The sequence below is a fragment of the Notamacropus eugenii genome, chromosome 1 (genome assembly GCF_028372415.1).
Source record: "Notamacropus eugenii isolate mMacEug1 chromosome 1, mMacEug1.pri_v2, whole genome shotgun sequence".
Taxonomy (NCBI): domain Eukaryota; kingdom Metazoa; phylum Chordata; class Mammalia; order Diprotodontia; family Macropodidae; genus Notamacropus; species Notamacropus eugenii.
The window spans coordinates 126308274-126332058 of NC_092872.1; the positions used below are offsets into that span (position 1 = coordinate 126308274).

Sequence of the window (23785 nt, forward strand, 5' to 3'; positions counted from 1 at the left end):
GCCCAGAGTCACACAGCTAGTAAGTGTCTGAGGCCAGATCTGAACTCAGGAAGATGAGTCTTCTGACTCCAGGCCTGGCATTCTATCCACTGTGCCACCTAGCTGCCCCCAGTTATGCCCTAAGAAATGAGAAAAAGATAATTTCAAAGACATATGGAAAAACTTCTATGACCAAATGCAGAGTGAAGTAAATAGAAAGGGAAGAATACTTTATACGATAACATCTATGAACAATCTTAAAGACTTTTTGAAAAACTGATGACGACGGAAATGAGTGTAACCAGAACAATTCACACAACACTGTTAAAAACATATTGTTAAAAAAAAAAAAACACTTCAAAAGATGTAAGAACCATAGCCAATATGACTACTCCTGGTTCGAGGACCAATGAGTGCAGAGAGATGATGGATTTTGGATGCTGAATGAGGCTTATCTACTTTTGTATACAGCCAATGAGGACATTTGTTTTGCCTGACTATGCATATTAGTTACGAGGAATTCGTTTTTCTTTTCTTTTCTAATAGGGTGGGAATAAAGCAGATATCTGCTCTTAAAAATAGAGAAGCACAGAATGGTGCTGTAGATGTGGAACATTGCATGCACTTTTACGAGGTCATTGGATTATTCACTTTTATTTTGATACAAGAAACTCTCATGAAGTAGGGGTATTATGTAAATTTTTGTAATGTTAGAAAAAGGAAGATGACCTAAGATTTTTACAAAGAGCTTTCAACATAGCCCTGTCATATGACTACTGAAGAATTAAGATTTCCTGACGGGTGTTATTATACAGCAGAAGATACACAAATGACAGATATATGTCTTAATAATTTAAGAAATGATTTTGATGTCACAATGAGGACCCTTATAAACACACTTTATGGAAATCTACAGTCATCTTCTATTGATTCTACTGTTTGCACTGGCACCAACCCAGCACAGTTGGTGGGATGTCTAACACATATTACCACCAGCACCTGCCTTTATTCCAGAGTGGAATATTTCAGGTTTATTCATGACAGGTTAACCTTGAAAGCTGACATTTTAAGCTTAATCAGTGTTTTCTGACCTTTCTGGAATCCAAACCCCTTACTTTCGAATGAAAATTTTGAACTCTCATCAGAAAGACAAGGAGAGAGCAGGAACCCTGCTCATTCAATCCTTTTGGAAAGGCCCTCATAGCTCCAAGAGAAGCAGACATTTAGGAAATTGGTTGGAAGTCACCAGTAAAATGAAGACTGAGGCAAAACTGGGATCCAGTCAACACTGTCACTGTTCATGGGAGTGAATGTTCCTATTATGTGTGGAGTGGGTAAACAGATCTAGAACACTGAGTCTGTCTGAGCCTAAGGACTGGCACAGCTCTACAGATCACTGAGAGAGAAACCACAGAGGTGACTAGTCCTCAAAATATTGGCCATTGAAAAGGAACTTAGAATTTAGGGAGAAGTAACAGCAACAAGGGGAAAGGCTTACAAACAGACAGGGATAGGAAGGGGAATGAAAGAAAAGTAAATAGTTATTGGATGAACTGTATTTTGCCAATAAACCCCCGATCCAGTGTTTTCAGTACAGTACTTGGGTTGTCCATAAAAGAATTTCCCAGAAGGGATATGGGAACCATACTCTGTTGGGAGCAAGATGGTAATGTTCTAGAAATACAGGAAAACATGAAATAAGCTAAGGAGGCAGGAGTAGGAGAGGATATGAATCTAACAGTTCACATTGAAATAGTACTGTAAAGCCTGCATATATAGTCTCTCATTTGATCCTCACAACGATCCAGTGAGGTAGGTGCTATTAATATCCCCATCTTACATGAGGAAACTGCAGCTGGCAGGGGTTGTTACTTGCCCAAGGACATATAGTGTCTAAGACCAGCTCTGAAGCCTGGTTTTCCCAACTTCTCAGGCCCAATACTCAATTTACAACGCTGCAAGCGACTGGAGACTGATGAAGGTATTTTTGTCTGGAGTAAAGTCAATTGGAAGAAGAGTGAGTGACAATGGAAAGAAAAGGAGGAATACTTTTTAGAAAGCCATGGAGGCCGGTATTTGATTAAAACTTGATTTGAAAGAAACTGGAAGACCCAATGGAAAGTTTTGATTAGGAGGAATAGGGGATGTGGAGACACAGTGATAGAGGGCAAATCTGAAATCTATATTGAGAGAAAATGGTTACTCTGACAATCACATCTTCAGTTTTGTGGAGAAAAGGGAAAAACAGTCAGCATGTTGTTGTTCAGGCAGATTTGCCGCTTTGTGATCCCATGAATCACAGCACACCAGGCCCTTCTATCCTCCGCTGTCTCCCCAAGTCTGCCACAGCTCATGTTCAGTGCTTCCATGATGCTCCCCATCTCATCCTCTGCCATCCCCTTCTCTTTTTGCCTTCAATTTTTCCCAATATCAGGGTCTTCTCAACTAAGTCTCATCTTCTCATTATGTGGTCAAACTGTTTAAGCTTCTGTATTTGTTCTTCCAATGAATTAATTTCTTTCTAAATTAATTTCTTGAAGTATTGACTGATTAAGGATGCAATAATTAAGAAATTCTCCAAACAAGACTGAGACTAATAGTGAAAGGTGCCTAAAGGGAAATTTAAGAGAAACAGGGCACATGGAGAAAGATGAAATGAGAGAGGAAGACTCTGAATACTATGAGGGAAATGTGTTCATTTGAAGACGCCCTCCACTCCTCTGAAACATCAAATGTTCTAAAACTGAATGCAGACCACAGACCGCTCGTTCGTTTTTAACTACATTCACTGCCTGTAGTTTTAGAAATTAGCTCCTGGGTTAACACCAACTTCTTAGATCACAAGTAAACAAATCAACAGAGCCAATATTTTAGGAAGATCTTCTGCGTGTTAACATTCAGACTCTTATTCAGAAATTCAAAAAGCACTGAAATGAAAGGGCACTTTTATTATAAGGATCATCTGCAGTTTATTTCTATTTTTACAGAGGAATGACTGAAGCCTGATTTGTCTGTGTACAGCAGGGACAGTTGATCTACCAAAGAACAGTGTGGTGTCAGAAGGGGCATCTGAAAAGTGTGTCTTATCCACAGTAACTAGAAAATATTCTTCTGTCTGATCATCAAACGTGATGAAACCTGAGAATGTTACATACATTAACATAATAGAAACTACCTTATAATTAAGTCTTACTTGGGAAATGGTCTTTTAAAAAAGTGCTCGGAGGTACAAACTGTCCAAGTAATAAACAAAAAGGCATCTATTTAACAAAGAGTTAAACAAATATATCAAATGATTACAATTTGGTGACTTTCCGAAAAGCTGCTAATCAGGCTCAATGACACACTGTTCGACAATTTCCCGCAAGGTGGGGTTCTCCATCGCAGCTGCTACTCTCTCCTTGTCGTTGATTTGTTTATTTACTGCAAAATGCAAAGAGAAAAGCTAACTGATAAAAGCATCAACAGTACTGTTACACCCAGGGAATCCGAGTACTTAATGATCTGGGCATTTATAACTCAAACTTTGACTTCAGTTTCTGCCACACCATGCAATTACTACGTGCCTTCCTGGTGGGGTGGTCAAGGTGGAATTACTCCTTGTCTTTCTTTTTTTGTTTGAGATAATCAATCCACAAGCATTTATTAAGCACCTGCTACATACCAGGTACTTAGACCAGGTCCTGTGGCTATTCCAAAGGACTCATGATTTCATTGGTTCAGGAGTTTAATTAATCATTTTCCTATCACTGGCTGGGTTTCATGGATTTGTGGTAAAAGTGAATCTTTTAGAAAATAAAGCGTAGCCCCAGGGATCCAGCTAACTGAGCATAGTGCACACTACAACACCAAAGGCAGGAAAGAGTAAGTGGAATAAACCACAGACAGCAGGCTCCAACACTTAGTGGCTGGGTGCGCCATCAAAAAATTGTCTAACCGTTTGAAACCTAGCTTCCCCTTCTGCAAAATGAAGACAGAACTTGCCTTATTTATTTAATAAGGCTACTGTGAAGAATTGATTTGCAAACCTTAAAACGACATTAACACGGATTATTATTCTTACTACTCCAAACATGTTGTTTTAAAAAGGCACATTCCATTGAATTCTGGGTCTGGGTCACATAGATTCACATTCACTACACTACAGATTTGTCAATTACGAAAAAATAATTTTTAAAAACCCAGCCTGAACAGACTCAAGGTCACCTGAGTTCTAACAAGGCCTCCTCGTTTCTCTAATAAAGGGGAAGGAACCGCCTCATGCTGGCCCTGGGGCTTCACAGTCTACAAAGTCCTTTCACAAGTTATTATTGAATTTAAGTCTCACAACAATCCTGTGAGAAAACTGAGACTCAGAGATACCAAGTGATTCTCCCAGGGTCTCACAGTTCGTGGCAGACCTCCCACCTCCCTTATTAACCCCAGGACCTCGAATCCCAAGTTCAGCTCTCTCTCCATTAATGTCACATGGCTCCTATTTGCCACAGAACTGACCAAAATTCAATTCAATCTGGGACCTGACTTACTCGGTTTCTAAGTTACCATGGATAAAATTCCAGCTTCAAAATGCCTTAAGTTTCTCCACCAATGAAAGAGTAACCAATACACGCCTTGTTATTTCATATTCATAACTACCCCATAAATACCTGCTGGCTATTTGCATGATTCAGTATTCACTACAAAAGACTAAAATGTCCATTATTATCATGTTTCAGAACCACTTACTATCTTCTTCTGTGGAATGGGTTCCTTCAGAAATGTAGATTTCCAACTAGAGATAAAAAACAATTAAACACAAACATTAAAGCATTTAGAGACAACACGACAAGTGATAAGTTAAGAATCTGGGGATCTGAGTTCTATTTATGCCAGTAAAGAATTGTGTAACTTTGGTTTAAACTCAAACCCTCAGTACTGCAATTCTTTTCTGGAAATTACTGATTTTTTAAAAATCCAGCTTTTCAAACAGTCATCAAGAATGATTCATTAAATTGATACAAATTCTTTGGCAAATAACGAGGCAGACTGCACGTGATAAACAAAAGGAACTTCTAACATGCAGAAAACATGCGAGTCTACTATTCACTTCTGGGTGAACCATGTGACTAGATACATACATGCTTTTGGCCTGAGAGATAGCACCACAGCACCAAAGAATGTTAGTGCGGGAAAGGACCACAGGGAATGACTCTGTGGCTCAAGACCCTCTTTTTAGAGGGGCTACTTTACTGATGCAGCACTGGCCTCATTCCTTATCTGTGAGCCTGGGGCATCAGATGCACTAGTCACTGCACTAGATGACTGATAAAAGTTCAAACCCCACCAGCTCACAGGTCACTCACATGATGGCAACATGAGCTATCTATCATCAGTTACAGAGAAGTAAACAAGGCCTGGGAACCTGAATGCCATTTAGAGGAGCTGGTCAAAAATGTTCTTCCTTACCTTATGTTTGAAAGGTAAACACCTCTGAAGTTTTACTCGTAAGCAAAGCCCTGTGAAAAAAGAGAGGAAGGAATTCTAGTGAAAAGCTTTGAACAAAGCAGCCCGTGTGACTCTGTGACAGCAGGGAGTGCCAGGTGTTCCACCAGAGGCATACTGTGTGGGTGCCACTGATAGCAACTAATCCTAAGCTGCTTAATCAATTAAGGACCACGTAAAAGTTAGAGACAAACACGTACAGCTTCCACATGCTACAGAAAAGTCACAAGAAATCTGACAAATCTGGTGTTCTCTACGGCAACAGAGGACAAATTCAGAATGAATGCGTTCTCTACTGGATGTTCTTTGGGCAAACATATAAAAATAAAAGAGTATTCAACATTTATCTAATCAATCTGGCCTAACCACATAAGGTCACTCAATTGAACAACTTACACTAAACTGCTCAAATCATGAACAGAGATTTTCAGGTTGCAGAAATTTAAAGTAGGTGACAATGACATGCACACAGACTGTGAATGAAAAGGCTACATGTAACAGTACATGAAGATGGCACAGCAGACAGGCTGCTGAACTTGTAGTCAAGAACACCTGAGACCAAATCCGGTCTCTGACGCTAACTAGTTGTGACCCTGGGCAAACCATTTAAACTTGGTAAAACAGGACGGTAACAGCCCCTGTGTCACAGGGTTGATCTTCACAGACGAAATGAGATAAAATGCCGTATTATATAAGGTATTTATTCATATATATTACATAAAGGTTAGCTTATTATACTAGCAAAGATGACTGGTAAATGAGAAGTGATGTCAAAGATAACAAGAGACAGGAACTAGAAAAGGAAGTGGCGAGGCATGTAGTGACAAAGTGTGGATTAGAGGTGGGCAGCCCACAATATTCATGAAATACTGAAGGAGCCAGTGCATTGGGAAGGTCCTTTCTGGAGGATTTTCTTTTTAATCCATAAATAAGAATCACACATACAAAAGAGTGGTAATCTACACCACTGAACGGAATCCCCACAGTGAAGAGGTCACAGATCCAACAAAGGATCAAGGGTGGTATAACACCAGTTCCACTTCCCCAGTCGGGTTTCTCAGAGAAATGCAGACATTCTTGCATTTAATAGGTGGTAGTGTCAGAAAAACTTTCAGGGTTCAAACAAGTAAAGACAGCTCCACTTCGTCCTAATTCTAGGCCTGCTACCTTTAGAGCATCGTGGAATCGATGTGCATTTGGTCTAAGTACCATTAGCTACGCTACCAGAATCATTCACAAAGAAATGAGCAAATGAGGAGGCTGGGAGCACAGACCCAACTCAGCAGGAAAAGATGACTTGAAAAGCAATGTACGTGGTTAGTTTCAAAGTAGGTTGCGCCCTTTCCCAAATGAGTTATCCTCAGACGACACAGTCTAATCGAATCACAAATAGCCCCTGATTTCAATTGCAGTATCTCTTGTTCAGAATGGGATGAAATTACCTTCCAGTCCAAATGTATCTGTCCCTACCTTTGTTTGGTAATTTCAGATTCGTTCAACCATGGTGAATGCCTCCTTGGACAAGTCCCTCTCCAGAATTATTCACTGGAGCAACCACAGGTGGGCGTTAATATCTACTTCCAAGCATAAAAAGCCAATCCAGCATGTTAGCCATTTTAACACAATATTCTCAGCACCAAATTTCAACAATGACCATACTGCCCCACACTAAGACCCCTGAAAGGGCTTTACAAAAGACCTGATTAAAAGACTTTGTAAAAATAGTTATTAAAGGCCTGTGGAAAGTGCCAGCTAAAGTAACTGCACTGCTCTTTGCCTGAGAAGAGTAAGAATCTGAAATACCATCTCCTTCCAAATGGCTAGCTTACACAGGACTTTATCTAAGCTGTGGTTTAGTGGCCTGGAGAAAGGTTTCTGATGGCTCTCACCACTCCCCTTCTCCCTTCCCCTTCCTTAATCTCACTTCCCTTGTCTGCTGCCTATTTCTGATATAAATGATGATGAGAAGGAAAAGTGAAAGGATAATCAAGAAACTACAACTGTAGGGAGAATAAGAATAAAATATTAACTTGGAAAGTGCTTCTATACACTATGTGGTCACACCAAAATTACACCCAAAGGCACTTGTGGTCCACTCGACTCTTTCACAAACGGCAGCGTGGCCTGCAGATCTACGCTGGAGATCACTGATCTGGGTCAACTTCTGTTTGACACAATATATGTGATAACCTAGCCATCCATGCGATTCAGACTTACCACTTTCCAATATCCTGACATGTATTCACACAGCTGGGTCAATCAGGGAGGTTCCTGGTCATGCTCCAACACAGGAGACTATACCCCAGGCAAGAACTTTTCCAAACTGAAGACTGACAACAGAGGCTACTCCAAATATAACATTTAAGATTGAAAAGGCCTTCTGAGATCACCTGGTTTAATTCCATTTTATAGAAGGGAAAACTGAGACCCAGAAAGGGTAAGTGACTTAGGAACAAAGGAACTTTTAGAGCTAGAAGGGAACTTGGAGGTCATCCATTTCAATCTTCCCCTCTCCCCCAATTTTACAAAGAAAATGAGGCCCAGAGAAGCAAGAGAGTTGCCTAAGGTCACATGATTTGTAAGCAGCAGAACTTGCATTAGAAGTGAGGTCTTCAGTCTCTAACCCCAGTGCTGCTCTTATCAGATCACGCATTTGCCACATCTAACCTGTCTCTTAGCTAACACACAAGGTTAAGAATGTATTTAGTGGTCACTCACTCTTGCCTCCCTCCATGCTGCAGATTTCCTCTGGTGGTCTTAGCTGTTCCACCAATATCCACTCACTGAGTGCTATATATTTTTTTCATCTCATCGCTTCCTTTTCTTCTTAAATATTTAAGTTCTTCCGTAACTAATACCACAGACACTATTAGATAACAAGGAAAACATTGATAAGCAGCTAGCTAATACACAGCTTCCTTCCTTCTTTGCCTCTTATTCTATGAACTCTCCTAATGAAACTAGAGGGGATGGCCTCAAGTTGCAGAACACAGTCGATGTGAGAATTTGTTTTGCTTAACCATGCATATTTTTAAACAAAGTTTTTGTCTTAAAAGCAAGAGGGGAGCTAGGGACAGGGGTTGTCAAAATCAGAAAGAAAAAGAAAAAAAAGATGGCTATGGAAAGATTTTTTTTAATGCTTAAAAGAGAACAGTAGGAAAGCCCAAGGGAGCCACAGACAAACAGGACAGCATTTGAAGTGACACGTAGGATTACACAATTTTTTTAAAAAGTTGTACATAGTAGACACAAGCCATTTCACATATTGACCTCACACTGAATTCTACTACATTTATATAAGTGCTCTTTTAGTTGCTATTTGTTAAGTTTAGAATAAAAAGAACTTTATTTTAAACTACACAACAACATTCTATGGGATAATAAGCAAGGGTGCTTTAGAGAGCTCTTGACTTTGAACAGCTAATTATAAAACCAGTGTAATTAAATCTGTTTAATTTTCTGTTCAAGTTCTATTTAAAGTGTTTAGTAGTAATTAAGCACCAGCTTTCTTTAAAGTTTCAGTGGCAGTTTATAAACATGACAGGTGCTAAGGGATATCACTAATGGGTACAAGCAAGTCAGGGTTGATAAGTAAACACCTTCATCATATGCCGAGTTATAAACAAGGGAGAGGGTCAAGCCAAGAATCTGAGCTTGGGTCTACGAGCACAAGCTCCGGCAAGTCCCACCAAGCCTGAAAGGCTCAGGGGAGAGCCTGGAGATGCCCAATGACCAGCCCTGCTAAAGGATGAAGAGGGTCATTACCAGAAAGGGAGGCCATCAGGTGATAGGTTGTTTGCTGTTTGTTTTTCAGTCACAGAAACCTCCAAAGAAATCCTATTAAGGTGTGGAGATACTGTGATTTGTGTAGATGGAGGAAAACATTTACACTAATGGAAATTACAGACCTTTGACGTTTATTCTTGCTAGCTTTAGTTTGACTATCACCTCTATTTTCCAATATATTCTTCCCATCCCCTTCCTTATAATAAAGACAAAAAAAGAGGAAAAAATACCTCAGTTGGTTCTGCATACTTTGCATCAGTCTGCAGAAGTCTTCCTATGATTCTGTATATTCTTCCCATTCATCACCTTAGAGACCAGTAACATCCCATTACATTCACATCCCAAAATCAACAGTCATCATTACCCTTTCTGGGTGCTCCATCACACACTGTTGGCGCAGACTGAGCTTGCAATCTACTAGCTTCCCTCAATTCAGGTCCTTGAAGGAGAACTGCCACTGAAATACACTGTCTACATCCTCTACTTGGGAAGTTTAGCTTGGAACTCAAGTGCAAGACTTAACATTTCTCTCTATTAAATTTCACAGGATTAGTTTCAGTCTAGATTTCAGACTAGATTTTCCAGTCCATCAAGATTTTTTAAGACCCTGATTTTGTCATTCAGAGTGTCGGCCACCCCTCCCAGCTTTGCGCTGTCTGCATATCTGATGAGCATGCCATCTGCACCTTTAGCCAAGGCACAGACAAAAAATGTTAAACAGCACAGGGTCAAGCAAGACTATCTGGAGGACTCTACTCAAGGACTCCTGCCAGGCTGACACTGAACCATTCAACCTGTTCTGAACCTATCTAATTGTATGATCCCCTCCCCCTCTCTCCGACTTTTCCACAATAGCATGAGATTATGAGAAGCTTTCTACACTTTCTTCAGCATTACTCTCACGTATAAGCTCAGTAACCCTACCAAAAGAGCAAAGAAGATCAGTCTTTCTTGATGAAGTCTTTATAATCATAATTTCTTATTCTTCAGTCACAAAGCATTCCTTTAATGATTCATGCTAGAATTTTCCTAGAAATTGAAGTCCAGTTCACTGGCCTATATCTTGAAGATTCTGTTCTCTTTCCTTCTTTTGAAAATCAAGCCATTAAATGCTACCCACCTCTAGAGAGAGCACTAATAAACTCTGAACGCAGATTGAAGCAGACTTGTTTTTTTAAACTTTATTTTCCTTGGGATTTGTTGTGTATTCCTTTGCAACAAGGCTAATATGGAAATGTTACGCATGACTTCACATGTGTAATGAATCTCATACTATCTGTCTTCTCAAGGGGTGAGGAGGGAGAGAACATGGAACTAATTTTTTAAATGAATGCTAAAATTTTTTACATGCAACTGGAAAATATTAACAAAATAAAAATGTATTTAGAAAAAGAAACTCAAGCTATTTGTTCTTCCCCAGTCTTGTGATATCTCTCTCCCATTTTCTATGATCTTCCAAAAATCACTGTCAGTGATTTAGCTGGTTCCTTCAGGGACAGGTAACTTGAATTTATCAAAGGCAATCAGAAGCTCTATTAATATTTCCTTAATTATTCTGGGTATTAACTCCCTATTAACCATCTTTGTTCTATTATTTCAAGTCAAAGGCCACTCTCTTTGAGAGAAAATCAGAATGGAAATAAGAAAGGACCACTTTGGTCAGCTCTCCGCGTCATATCCTCCAAGAAGAAGTCCTACCCCTGCTTTGATTCTCCTCTTTCTCTCCAAATAGCTTTTTAAAAAATACTTTTTGTTGTCCTTATCTTTCCTTGGCAACCTCTCAACTCATTCTGTGCTTTAGTATCAAGACTATTTTTGCAGGACTGTGCCATGTTTACTTAAATTCATCCTGTTAACTGTCCTTTCATCCATCTTTTATACATCTTAAAAAACATAATTTAGTTAGTGGGCTCCCTGTGTGTATCTATCAGTATCTTTAAAAATCTTTTTTCTTCCATCACAATGGAATTGCCTCCCCTTGTGTCTTCATAATTTCATTCTTGAGAATTTTCTATCTCACCTGTAGAATTTATTTCACAGGATCCTGCCTTTCCTTCCTAGGAACATTTTGAAATCTCGTTTTCCAAAATCTATGGTCTTGGGATCACAAATTTAGAACCATAAAGGATGTCAGAAACCATCTAGCCCAACCAGTTAGTAAGTAGCACAGAAATGACTTCAAACCAGATTATGTGACTTCAAATTTAGTGCCCCTGACACTACACCAAGGTCTTTCGATGCTATGACAAAAATGATTCCTTACATCAAAGTATCCTTAGCACAAGGTAAAGGACAAATGCCAATCAACAGAGGCTTTTGATTCAAAAGTAAAACTGGTGATTAAAAGGAGCCTAAAACTGCTTTTATTAAGTTGAGAACAGGTATGGAAGAAGACAATAAGAATAGCCACTAAATAGACAGTGGAGAAAAATTCCTGAGTCTTACAGTGAGGATGCTTTATAAGTCCATTTGGAAAATATGTTCTATGATATTTATTTACCTTTAGGTGTACTGATCAAGAGATTTATTTTTACTACAAAGCATAGATCCACAGATCCGATACAAAGAGATCCATGGTTATAAATCTGTGGCAGCTGAAGCAGACAGTCACTACCCAAGTTCTGGGAAGAGTATATTCCTTAGAGTTTGGATCATAGCATTTGGGAACCAGTTAGCAAGTATAAGGGCGGTTTTCTGAAAAATTAATTAACTCCTTCTGGAAACTAAATTTGCAAAACTAAAATGATGAATGGCAATTCTGTCATAATGAACTAGAAAAACATGACTGAATAATGTTGAACATGCACTCTTCACAGAGTAAATAGCTCAGAAGAGATGGCATATATTCATAAGACCGGCTACATAGAACCAAAGATAGCTAATCTTAAACAATGAAACAGCCTTGCCAGTGGCAAACACACCACAATCACCCGATCTGTCCATAAATGCTCTAGGAAATGCAGCTTTTTGCTGATAAGAGTCTGTAACCACAGCGAGAGATGACAGGAGGGGGACAGCGGTGGCAACAGTAGCAGGCTCCAGAAGAGAAAAAGACACTCTTGTTTCTACTCCAACATTCAGAGCTAAGGAAGGTAGAAGACTCGTCTCCATTTACGTGTCACTGGGTACCCTGAGCCCAAGGGCAGGGGGAGTATTGGCAAGGCTGCTCTGGTGCTTTAACTCAGTTAAAGTTAAAATTTAAAGGTAAGGATTGTGAAGGACTTTAAGCTTACCAATAAGAGTGGCCAGAGAACAATGAGGTACTGTGGGTGTGAACCTGATAATAACCAGATAATCTTCTTCATGTATCTCTTTAACTTCCACACAACTTTCTGTTACCACTTCCAGTTCTTCTAAAGTATTGGGCTTCTCCGGGTCCCGGATGGTTCGAATTAGATCTGAAAAATGTATCACAGAAAAGGCGTCAGAAATTACTGACAGAAATACTCTAAACCAAGCAACAACTTTGTCATTCTTGTACTACCTTCTTCTCTGCTCTCTTAAGCAACCAATGTAATAACTAACCAGGCTTCTGGCATACACTTTCATTGCTAATTTCTTTTTAAAAGATTTCTTTTTGCCAGCTGTTTTAAGTAGCATTGTTTTCTTGGGCTGTTAAATCATGTCCGGTTTTTTGGATCTTAAATTTTGGGAGGTCTTTCACCTTTAGGTTGAAAATGAAAAAGCTACACATGCAAGAGGAAGTGTTGTTGCTGAGTTGTTTCAGTCATTTCAGACTCTTTGTGACCCTATCTGGGGCTTTCTTGGCAAAGGAGTGGTTCGTCATTTCTCCAGCTCATTTTATAGATGAGGAGCTAAGGTAAACCAGGGTAAAGTGACTTGCCCAAGGTTACAGTGAGGCCAGATTTGAACTCATGAAGATGAATCTTCCTGACCCTAGGCCCAACACTCTATTCACTGTGCAACCTTGCTGCCCAAGGGGAAATATGCAATGCTAAGAATGGCCAGACACATTAAAATTTAAAGAAAAGATCACTCTTAGCTGATGAAAAATTAAGATTTAATACTCAGGTGTGGAATTCATAAGATCACAGATGTAGAGCTGAAAGGGATCTCTCAAAGGTCATCTAGTTTAATATCTTCATTTTACAAATGAAGAAATTAAAGCTCAGGGAAAAGTAGCTAGCCCAAGGTCACAAAAGAAGGAAAGGTAATTTTGCCTTGCTCTAAAAAATAGTATTATATGATGGGGTTTTTTTTTTCCCTGCTAACATCAACAAGCCAACTGATTAAAAAACTTTTATTAAGCACTTACTATGTGCTAGTTATCATATTAGGTACTAGGGATACAAGGACCTGCAATGAAACAATCTCTACTTGCAAGCAGCTTAATAGAGCAGACAACAAATGCATATGCAGACATAAGGTGAATAAATGAAACATACACAAAGCAGTTAAGTACAAGGTAGTTTGAGAAGGAAGGCACCAGGAGTCGGAATGAATCAGGAGAGGTTTTGCACAGAAGATAATGCTAAAAGAGTGGGATTCCAGGAGACAGGTAAGGAGGGAGTACATTATAGACATGGGAAATGCACAGAGCAAAGGGATGGGAGATGAGATGCTACATATGGGCGAGAGGGGAAAGGCCACTGCGGGTAGATCACAGAGAATGGGAGGGACTAATGAGGCTATAAAGATAGGTCTGGGCCAAGTTATGTAGGATTTAAAAAGATAAACAGAGAAATTTGTATTTTTATCTTAGAGACAATGGGTAGAAAGCATTAGCAACTTTTTTCGTAGAATTTGGCAGAGAAAAGGAAGGGAAATTTTAAGGATATGGGAGATTTGGCTATGTTTGAAAGCAATAGGGAAAGAACTAGGAGATGGGGAGATTAAAGACTTGAAAGAGTGGAGACTGTTGAGGATGGCTTCAAATACCTCTACACAAATGCTCCAAGTCTATGGGCTACATTCCTAATGAAAGGAGGCAAATTCTACCTTACGGAGACTTGGTAGAATATAGCTGTGGAACAGTCTACCTTATTCAAAAGAACAAAATACATAAAATGGTGGAGGGGAAGAACTGTATACTGAGAAGTATGCTCATGTGAGGAAATCTGGAAACACAGGCGACAGGATCTGGGTTAAGATCAACGGAGGGAGAAGAGAAACATTAGCACCATGAAAACATACACCTAAACCCAGAGAGGGGAGAGAGAAGAAATCCAGGAAGCATCATCAATCAAACAGGGACAGGTGATCCAGGGGCTTCATTTATTCAGACATCTCCTGGAGCTCATCCTGTCAAGCGTAGAGCGGGGCCCCTGATTCCGAGAGCTCCTGGTGAGTTTCTTTTGTCGATGTGAGTCAGGTCCTGTTCTGCAACGTAAGCGTCTTAGAGCATTTAATATACAATCTTTACTTGTTATAATGATAATTTTGCTATTCAGAAAGAAGGAGAAGGGTTACAAGGAAAATATTTTGAGAAATATTCTGAGAAATAAGGAGAAACTAGTCACTGAAGTGTAAGTAGTAGGAAGCTTGGGAGGGGGCGGAATTACCACCTATGACATTGCTGTCTCAGTCATGTCTGACTCTTTGTGACCCCATTTGGAGTTTTCTTGGCAAAGATACTGGAATGGTTTGCCATTTCCTTCTTTCACTCCTTTTACAGATGGGGAAATAAGACAAACAGAGCTAAGTGACTTGCCCAGGGTTACACAGCTAGTATGGCCATCATGAAAATAAGTCTTCTGGACTGCCGGTCTAGCACTCTATCCACTGTACTACCTAGTCTCCCAGATGGGAGGAAAGCCAAGTATACTATCTGACAAGTACACTACATTTTGGCAAAGATCTCAAAGGACTTGGAAGAAAAGACAGCTAAGATCACCAGCCTAAATCAATTCCTCAAGACTGGAAGTCCTCAAAAATGAAATTCTGAAGATGCAAAGAGAAAGGGAGAGATGTCTAAAGAGACTACAGTAAATGCACAAGAAACTCAGCAACTAACTTGGGTCTTAAAAAAAATAAGCATAGAACAGGAAAAGCAAGGACAAGTAATGGAGAATAAGTACAACAGTGTGGCACAAACAGTGCAAGAAAGGCGTCAGGAAGACTAACGTTCATATTGAGCTGAGGTGGTGAAGAAATCGAGAGAAGGTAGATGCCCATCCACTGTGGAACGGCTGCACAAACTGTGGTTTATTAAAGGAGTAAAGCTTTATTGCACCAGAAGAAAATAAATGTGAAGAATTCAGAGAAACCGGGAAGCCCTGTATGAAGAAATGACTAGAGTAAGCAGAACTAAGAGGACAACTTACACAATTACCACAATAGTGCAGAAGAACGTATCACTGAGAGACAGGAGAACTCTGATCAATGCAACGACCAAGCTTGATTCCAAAGAATCTCTGTCTACCTCCTTTCTCCTCTTAGTGGACAGATGGCAGACTGCAATCATGGAATGAAGCATGGCATGGCCAATGTGCTGATGCATTTTCCTTTAACATAATTATTTGTTATGACAGAGAATAGTGGGGAGGAGCCATTTAGAAGTGACATTAAGAGAATTATTAAAACATTTCTTGAAAGCTAAGGATGACCCAAAAACAGCCTTAAGGAGGAGATTTTAAAAAAAAAAAAGAATATGGGAAAGTTCAGGGTAAACAAGAGGATAAGTAAGTAGTGACTGAGAGAAAGTGGAACTCCCTAACCATCAAAGGACTAGAAAAAGGCAAATGTTGTTCTGGTTTTTTAAAAAGAGAAGAGAATGAAATATGCAAACCACAGGACAGTGAGCATGACTTTGTTTCCTGGCCAGATTCTAGAATGTATTAGTAGGACGACTATTTGTGAGGATTTAGAAAAGGGAACTTCAGCCAACCTCATTTCCTTTTCTGACAATCACCAGATTGGTATATCAGAGAAATGCCAGTTTTATGAGACTTAGATTTTAGCAAGCATCTAATGCTGTCTTTGTGAACAAGATCTCTAGAGAGCTGAGTTAGAAGACAGAATTAAGAGCATTTCAGTGAGTTGAAAAAGTAAATCTAATAGTCCCCGAAGGATCAGAGGAGTACTTATCCAATATGAGTATGAGAAAAAGCTGGAAGGGCTAGCTAATACATTTGTTAGGGTTCAAAGATATCATGACAGGTCAATGTCGGCCAAAACTAATAACATGAAATTTAACAAAGAAAAACGTAAAATCCTATGCCTGACTTACAACCTTGTTTGCCCATATTGCTGCCTCACAACAGACACACTGCTGATGTCTGATACCCGGGCATCCCAGTTCCTCACCCTCCAAGAGTCACAGATGTCTATTTTATACCTCAGCTACAGAGAGGCAAGGTCATACTCAAGGTCACACCACTGCTTATACCTATCTATATGGTCCATAACTCTGAAAGACCTCTTCTAATCCTAACTTCTCATCCTGCTCTTTCCTTACTGTTCCTGGGATCTGTTCCAGGCCCTCCCTTTTCTTTTCTCCTATATTATTTTACTTGGTGATCTGATTAGCTCACATGGATTCAATGATCATCATGCTAATGATTCTCAGATCTACTGCTATCCAGCTCTAATTTCCCTCCTAACCTATAAATTGGGATTTCCAAATAACTATTAGACTTAAGCTCAACATGTCTAAAACCGGACTCATTAACTTCCTCCTAAAACTCTCTCCTCTGTAATTTATCTATTACTGACAAGGACACCATCAATTCCTAGTACTCAGGCTTAGAACCTTGTAATCTCAATTCCTCGGTCTCTCTCACCCCTATATCCAATCTGTTGTCAAGTCCTGTCATCTCTGCTCTCGTATATCGCTCATACATGCCCCCTTTTCTCCTCTGGCACTGTAATCACATTGATGCAGGCCCTCATCACCACACTCCTGGTCTACCACATAGACTCTCTCCAATCCATCTTCCACTCAGCTGTCAAACTGATCCTAAAACACAGTTCTGACCCCATTCAAAAAGCTCTAGTGGCACCCAATTATCTCCAGGGTCAAATATAAAAACCCTTGTTTGGCTTTTAAAACCCATCGTAACTGACTTCTCCCTACCTCTCCAGTTGTCTTACATCTTACTCCCCTCTCCATACTCTGTGATCCTGTGACACTGGCCTCCTGGCTATTTCTTGCATGGCACATTTCATTTCCTGACTCCAGGCATTTCCCCTGGTTGTGCTGCATGCATGGAACGCTCTCCCTCCTGGGTTCCCTAGTTTCCTTCAAGTCTCAACTAAAGTTCCACCACACACTAGGCCAAGCACTTTACAATTCTTATCTCATCTGATCCTCAAAACAACCCTAGGAAGCAGGTGCTATTATTTTACAAATGGGGAAACTGAAGCAAACAGAAGTTAAATGTCTTGCCCAGGGTCACATAGCTAATGAGAGTCTGAGGTCACATTTGAACTCAGGTCTTCCTGACTCCAGGCCCCATGCTCTATCCACGGAGCCACCTTGCTGCCTCTAAACATAGCTAAACATAGTATGTTGTCTCCTTCATTAGACTGAGTTCCTTTCACAGCTGGGAGTGATTTGGGGGTGTTTTTTGCCTTTCTTTGTATCCCCCAACAATAAGCACAGTGCCTATCCCATAGTGAGCACTGAATAAACGCTTGTGGACCTACTCTCCCGTTGGATTGCTCCTAAATCTATCTTCACCCTCCCCATGACCTCCAGGTCCTCTCCACTCCTCACCATTGTTTCCCAACAACCCTACTTTAGCCTCAGTTCCCTCTCATTATAGTTTTGATCCTACGGCTGACCAAGCAATCAGCAAGGCTAGTTATTCTTGATCTCCTCACTCAATCACAAATTTCACCTCGCCAATCAATACCCACCTCTGGTTTTCCAACCTCCCATTCCATCCCCTTTTGGTAGTCCTAATCACTTGCTGCTGGGGAATGTTATACAATAATGCATCTGGATCCACTACAACCTTGCTTTGTCTGGACCCGGGATTTCATTACTGTAGGAAACTCCCTATGTATAAATCTCCTTTGCCAACACAGATGAAAGTTCACCTTAGAGAGTTGCCTGGGACATTGACAGGCACAAACTAACCTCGACTGGGAGATCGTTATTGCATCATTCTTCAATGACCCTCCATCATATTCCCCACAGCAGCTGTTCCAAATCACTACTGTCCCCTCCATTTGAACTACTGACCACTGCCTCTTCCTGTATATGCTCTCTTTTCCCTTGACTCCTGTGATATTGGTCTCTCTTGGTTCACCTCTTACCTGTCTGAATGCTCCTTCTCAGGTTCTTTTCAAGTCTTCATCCATATCCCAATCCCTATTTTAAGGTATTCCTCAAGATTTTGCCTCATGCCCTTTTCTCTTCCTACAATCAATCTTCCTTTTGCTGATTTCACCAGCTCAAACGCATTCAAATGTGACTTCAAAATCCAGATATCTAGCCCAAACATCTCTTCCAACTCTACTTTCACATCACTAACCCTATCTATCTAGTTTGCATCACTAAGTCATCTGAAATTCTAAATGTCCAAAAGAGAACTCCATTTTTTCCTCAAAACCCTCTCCTCCTGCAAATGTCCCTTATTCAGGTTTAGTGTCTTGGAAACATTCTGACTCTCCCCTCTCTCTCAACCTCTAGATTTGATTAGTTGCTAAGTCTGGATGATTTTACCTCCACAACTTCTCTAAAAGTCATCTCCTTCTCTTCGCTCAAATAGTCACTCCTCTAGCTCAGGCCCTTACTATCTCGTCCTTGGACTATTTATTACAAATGCCTCATAACTGGGTCACCATCCCCTCTCCAGCTCATCTTCCACACAGCTGCCAAACTGCTATTAATAAAATGAGGATCTTACCCTGTAATTCCCCTACTCAAATATCTTCAGTAGCTCCCTATTGCCTCTAGAATAAAATCTTCAGCCTGGCATTTAAAGTACTCCACAAGACTTCTATCTACCTTTCCAAATGTATTTCTTATTACTTTCTTTCTTAAACTCTTTGTTTCAAACGGACCTCCTCCTTGCTCTCTGGACCTGACATTCCACCTTCTATCCCAGTGCCACAGTTTGTTCTGTGACTACGTTCTAGCTATGTTTGGAATGCCCTCCTTCCTCTCTTCCACCTTGAAGAATCCCTACTTTCCTTCTAAGATGCCATCTCCTACAGAAGGATTGCCTGATCCTATCAGCTATTAATTCTCATTCCCTCTTGAAATTCCTTTTACTTACTTTTCTGTTTATAAATGGTATCCCCTCTGGTAGAATTTAAGCTCCTTGAGGACAGGAACTTTCATTTTTGTCTCTGTATTCCCAAAGCCTAGCATTACCTTGATGATAGCAATTGATTAATAAGTGTTTGTTGAGTTGAAAATTGGCTTCACAAGTCAGGGGGAGGTATGACTACACAACAGATTATACGTAAAAAACATCTAGGGAATTTTAATGGGCTACATTAAGAAAGCAATGACATGAGAGCACTCTTCAAGTCCTTAAAGGCCTGTCACTTGGAAGAGGGCCCACAGGACAGAAGCAGAAGCAATAAGTGGACGACCAGGCTCCAAAGAACAGAACTTGGAGCATGCATTTAGACTGAGAGTTGGAAAGTACCACTGGAGATTGAGGGCAGAGGAGAACTTATTTATTTAAACTCCTGCCATAGATGATTCTCATTGAGAAATGATCTTAACAGAGTGGTCTAAACAAATTATCTGAATGCCCAACCACGAAGCAGAGGAAATCTGAGCAGGAAGCCAGGTGCTTTCATGGATCTGGGAAAAATATAATAAAAGGTTACTAAATAGGTCATACAATTCCAAACCCAAGGCTCTTTCCACTGCCCACTACACTCCAAATTGATTAGGTCTCTCCCCTGCTCAAAAAGCTTAAATAACTGCTGTTTGCAGCATAAAGTACCAACTCTTTGACCAACGCGTTTACCCTCTCCATGTTTCTGCCAAAATGACCTACTTTCTGCTGCCACCATTTGGCAATCTATCTCATGGCTCCACACCTTTTGCACAGGCTGTTGGGCCTCCCTGGAATGGAATCCTCACCTCCACCTTTAAGAAACCTCGACTTCCTTCACAATTCATCCCAGGCGCCACTTCCTAACTTTTCCTGATCCCTACCTCCCTCCAACTGTTTGTTACCTGCTCAAATAGCCATCCAGTTACATCCTGTATTCTCCTGAAGATTTAGCTTGTGGAGGACAAAGACTGTTTATCATTGTCTTTGCATCCCCAATCCCTAAGCACATGTGACCATATCACACACACCCCCTCATTCAATAGATTCCAAGGGTTCCTTATCATCACTTGATTCCTAAAATAAAAATACAATCCTCTATTTGATTCACAGCCTCTCACCACCTGGTCCCCTCCTACCTTTGCAGGTTTTCTACTGCTCCTCACCTGGTCAGATCCAGAGGCCGTGGCCTCCTTGCAGTCTCCCCACACTGCCCCCCCCACCCGAGTCCTCGTGCCTCGAATTCTCTCTCTCCTTCTCTGCACCTCGTGGCTTCCGGCCTTCCCGGAGAAGTTCCTCCGGACCCCCTCGGCTGACTGCCTGCCCATCTCGTTTTGCACAGTCTCCCGTTCCAAAGTGAGCATCCAGAGGTGGAGGATCTCGGGCTTTTCCTCGTCTCCTCGGTGCTCAGCACAGCCCTCAGGCAAGGACTGACCTGGCACCGCCCACGGCGGGAGCTGGAGGTTGGAGCTCAGCTCCTGGTAACAAAGTATCTCTGGGACCTCCGCTCAGTTTCAGCAGAGTGCGCGCCTGCGCGGGAAGCGCGAACGGAGGGCTAAGGAGCCTCGGGGGCGGGGGGCGGACCCCCGAGCGCACACACAGAGCCCCCCACCCCTCCGCCCCCTCCCGCCAAGCGCAGCCCCGGGGGTGGGGAGTTACCGTAAACCTCGAGCGCTTTCTCTTCCATGATCCGGGGCTGCCGGGCAGCTCCCCGCTCAGAGCGGCCCGAGAGCCACGGGACTCTGCTCAGCGCCCAGGAAAGCAGCCCGGACACTTGCTCCATCCTCGCGCTCCGCCATCCCTGGCGTCGGTCCCACCCGAGCCACCGTCTTCCCCCCACTCCTGACGAGATATTTCAATTTCCTGGCCCCAAGGCGGTGAAGTTGGGAAGTCTAAGGGTCGTGGGGAGGGGAGAATGGAGGTTCGGGCGCGCTAAGGACATAGGGAGCGGTTCCACTGGGGACTACAGTTCCCAAAATCCTTTACTTCATGTCAGCGGGGATCCGGGGTGTGAAGATGGTGGAGGAGGGGGAGTTCCCATCCGGCGTGCGGAGTGTGGGGAAACGCAAGGCCCTTCCGGAAAAGCGGTGTATTCTGGGACTTGTAGTTTCCCTCCTGAATGAAATCTAGCTTTTCTCTACTCGTCACCAGCTCGCAAATTCCACGATCTCGAGTGCCTACACACCATTACCAGAGGCCGACTGTAATGTAAAAGAGAATGTACGCTCCTCTCATTCTATTCCAAGCATCCCGGGGTCCTCATTCCCGAGACAACAATGGGAGACAAGCATCCGTTTGTGGAACCTGGAGGGAGTCCGCTGCCCTTTCTCGGGGAGCCATTTCCGGGAAACCTTTTTCTCACTTCCTGGCAGGGCCGGAAGTGGGTTTCCGTTGCTATGCTAACTAAATCTTTTGGGAACCAAGCTAGCCAAGGGAGAGGGGGAGATTTACGAGCATCTCTTTATGTTTGTCCTCCTGCCCAGGACCTTCTCTGCCACACTCCTCCGCGGGGCCCTCACCGCTTCCTTAAACATTCTCAGGAATTGATTGTCTTTGCCTGATCATCAGTTCTGCAAAAATAAATAAAATGCCCCTCCCATCCCCCCACCCTCAAACCCAACATTTTAATTTATGCAGTCCCTGTAACCATTTTTGACCGTAGCGAGGACGCTCTAGATGATTGTGCAATTGGGAACGTATGAAACATTTCAAAAATTCGATTTAGTAAGTATTTACCAAGTGCCTGCTATGTGGTAGCCAGACCAAAATGAAATAGCCCCTGTTTTCAAGAAAGTGACATTCTGCTGGATTTTCCCTCTGATATTGCAACCCGCCTGTTAGGTTTGCTTATTTGAATCGCAAGGCAAGCTGGAGCAGTGTGTTAAATACTACTGGATTTTCCATTTTGGTGCTGTAATCTGCCTCTTAATTTTCCTTATGTTGATCACAAGCAGATTATGCAAAGAGGATACTGGAGTATCTCTAATTGAGGAATTCAAAGAATAGATGATGTGTAATAAAATTTGTTTTAGAATTGTAATTTTCTTCCTATTCACATAATAGTTTTAAAAAAAAGATGTTTGAGGTAAATGTAATGTTTCATCCTGGAGCTATTTTAAGATGACCGTTTTAAAAACAAAAAAAAAACCCCAAAATGTCCCTTTTAAGCAGAGAGTAGAAGATGATTACTAATTTTTATAATGATGAAGTACATATTAAAAGCCTAGTAGATGCTGAGAAGCATCATAGGTTTTTGCTGTTGTTTTTTAGTGGAATAGTGGTTCAAGAGCTGGCCTTGAAGTCAGGAGGGCCTGGGTTCATGTTCTGCCTTGTAACATATAGTAACTTTGTAACTCTGGCCAAAGTCAGGAGGGCCTGGGTTCATGTTCTGCCTTGTAACATATAGTAACTTTGTAACTCTGGCAAGTTACTTCTTCCTGGTATGGATAACTTTTTCTAAGACTTCATTGTAGAGAAGGTATTGACTTGCACTGGTAGATTTTTCCTCATCTGGGCCTTCCCTTTCCCATTGAAATCTAATCCCTATTCTGAGTAGCCAATGGGATAGGTGAAAAAGCAGGAAGTAAAAAGCCAGGGCAAGTAGTTGTGTCATTAGAACAAAATAAGGATTTATTGAATGCCTATTATGTGCTGGCCACTGTGCTAAATGCATTACACCTATTATTTGATCCTCACACCAACACAGCAAGGGAAGTGCTATTATCATCCCCATTTTACAGATGAGGAAATTTATGTGGTTCCCAGAGTCAGACAGCTAGTGTATGAAGTCTCATTTGAACTCTGGTGCTCCTGATCAGGCCCAGCACTCACTTCACTGCCTCCATTAATTAGTTATGCAAACTTGTGTCAATTAATTAATACCCTTGGGATTCAGTTTCCTCCTCTATAAAATAAAACGATTAGATTAGATGTTCTCCAGGATCCCTTCCTTTTCTGAAAATATACACCCTTATGGAGCTTAGAACTTATTGACATGAGGGGATAAAGGCCTTCAGCAGTTTTGGTTCCCTTTTGTTCTTCCCCTACATTTTCCTTGTGACAAGTTTCAGTGACATCATGCCCCCACAACCTCCCCTGATACTTCTATTTCCAGCTATGGGGGTGTTTCTGCCTCTCTACAAGGCTCTGTCCTCTGCAGTCTTAACAGTGTGAGCCACCCTCCTGAGCCTTTGGATCAAATCCCATGTTTCCCCAACTCCTCTTAATTCTAGTTCCTTCCTTCTGTTAATTATTTCCCATTTATCCTGTACATAGCTCATTTGTATATTTCTTTTTGCATTCTGTATTTTACTGTGAGCTCATTGAGGACTGATTAT

The 23785-nt window shown here is 41.3% G+C and overlaps 1 protein-coding gene across 2 annotated transcripts; it reads right to left on the reverse strand.

The window, feature by feature from the left end:
• Positions 1-2907: 2907 nt before the first annotated feature.
• On the reverse strand, positions 2908-21815 carry CIAO2A (cytosolic iron-sulfur assembly component 2A). 2 transcript variants are annotated; one of them, XM_072613554.1, is made up of 6 exons: positions 21108-21365; positions 14401-14586; positions 12480-12644; positions 5425-5474; positions 4705-4750; positions 2908-3402 (listed from the first exon to the last, which is right to left on the reverse strand). In XM_072613554.1, the coding sequence occupies exons 2-6, from the start codon at positions 14444-14446 to the stop codon at positions 3305-3307; spliced, it is 405 nt and encodes a 134-aa protein (XP_072469655.1). In that variant the 5' UTR covers positions 14447-14586; positions 21108-21365; the 3' UTR covers positions 2908-3304. The 2 variants fall into 2 exon arrangements, with proteins under 2 accessions (XP_072469655.1, XP_072469648.1); XM_072613547.1 differs by lacking the exon at positions 14401-14586 and having other exon boundaries at positions 21108-21815.
• Positions 21816-23785: the final 1970 nt, after the last annotated feature.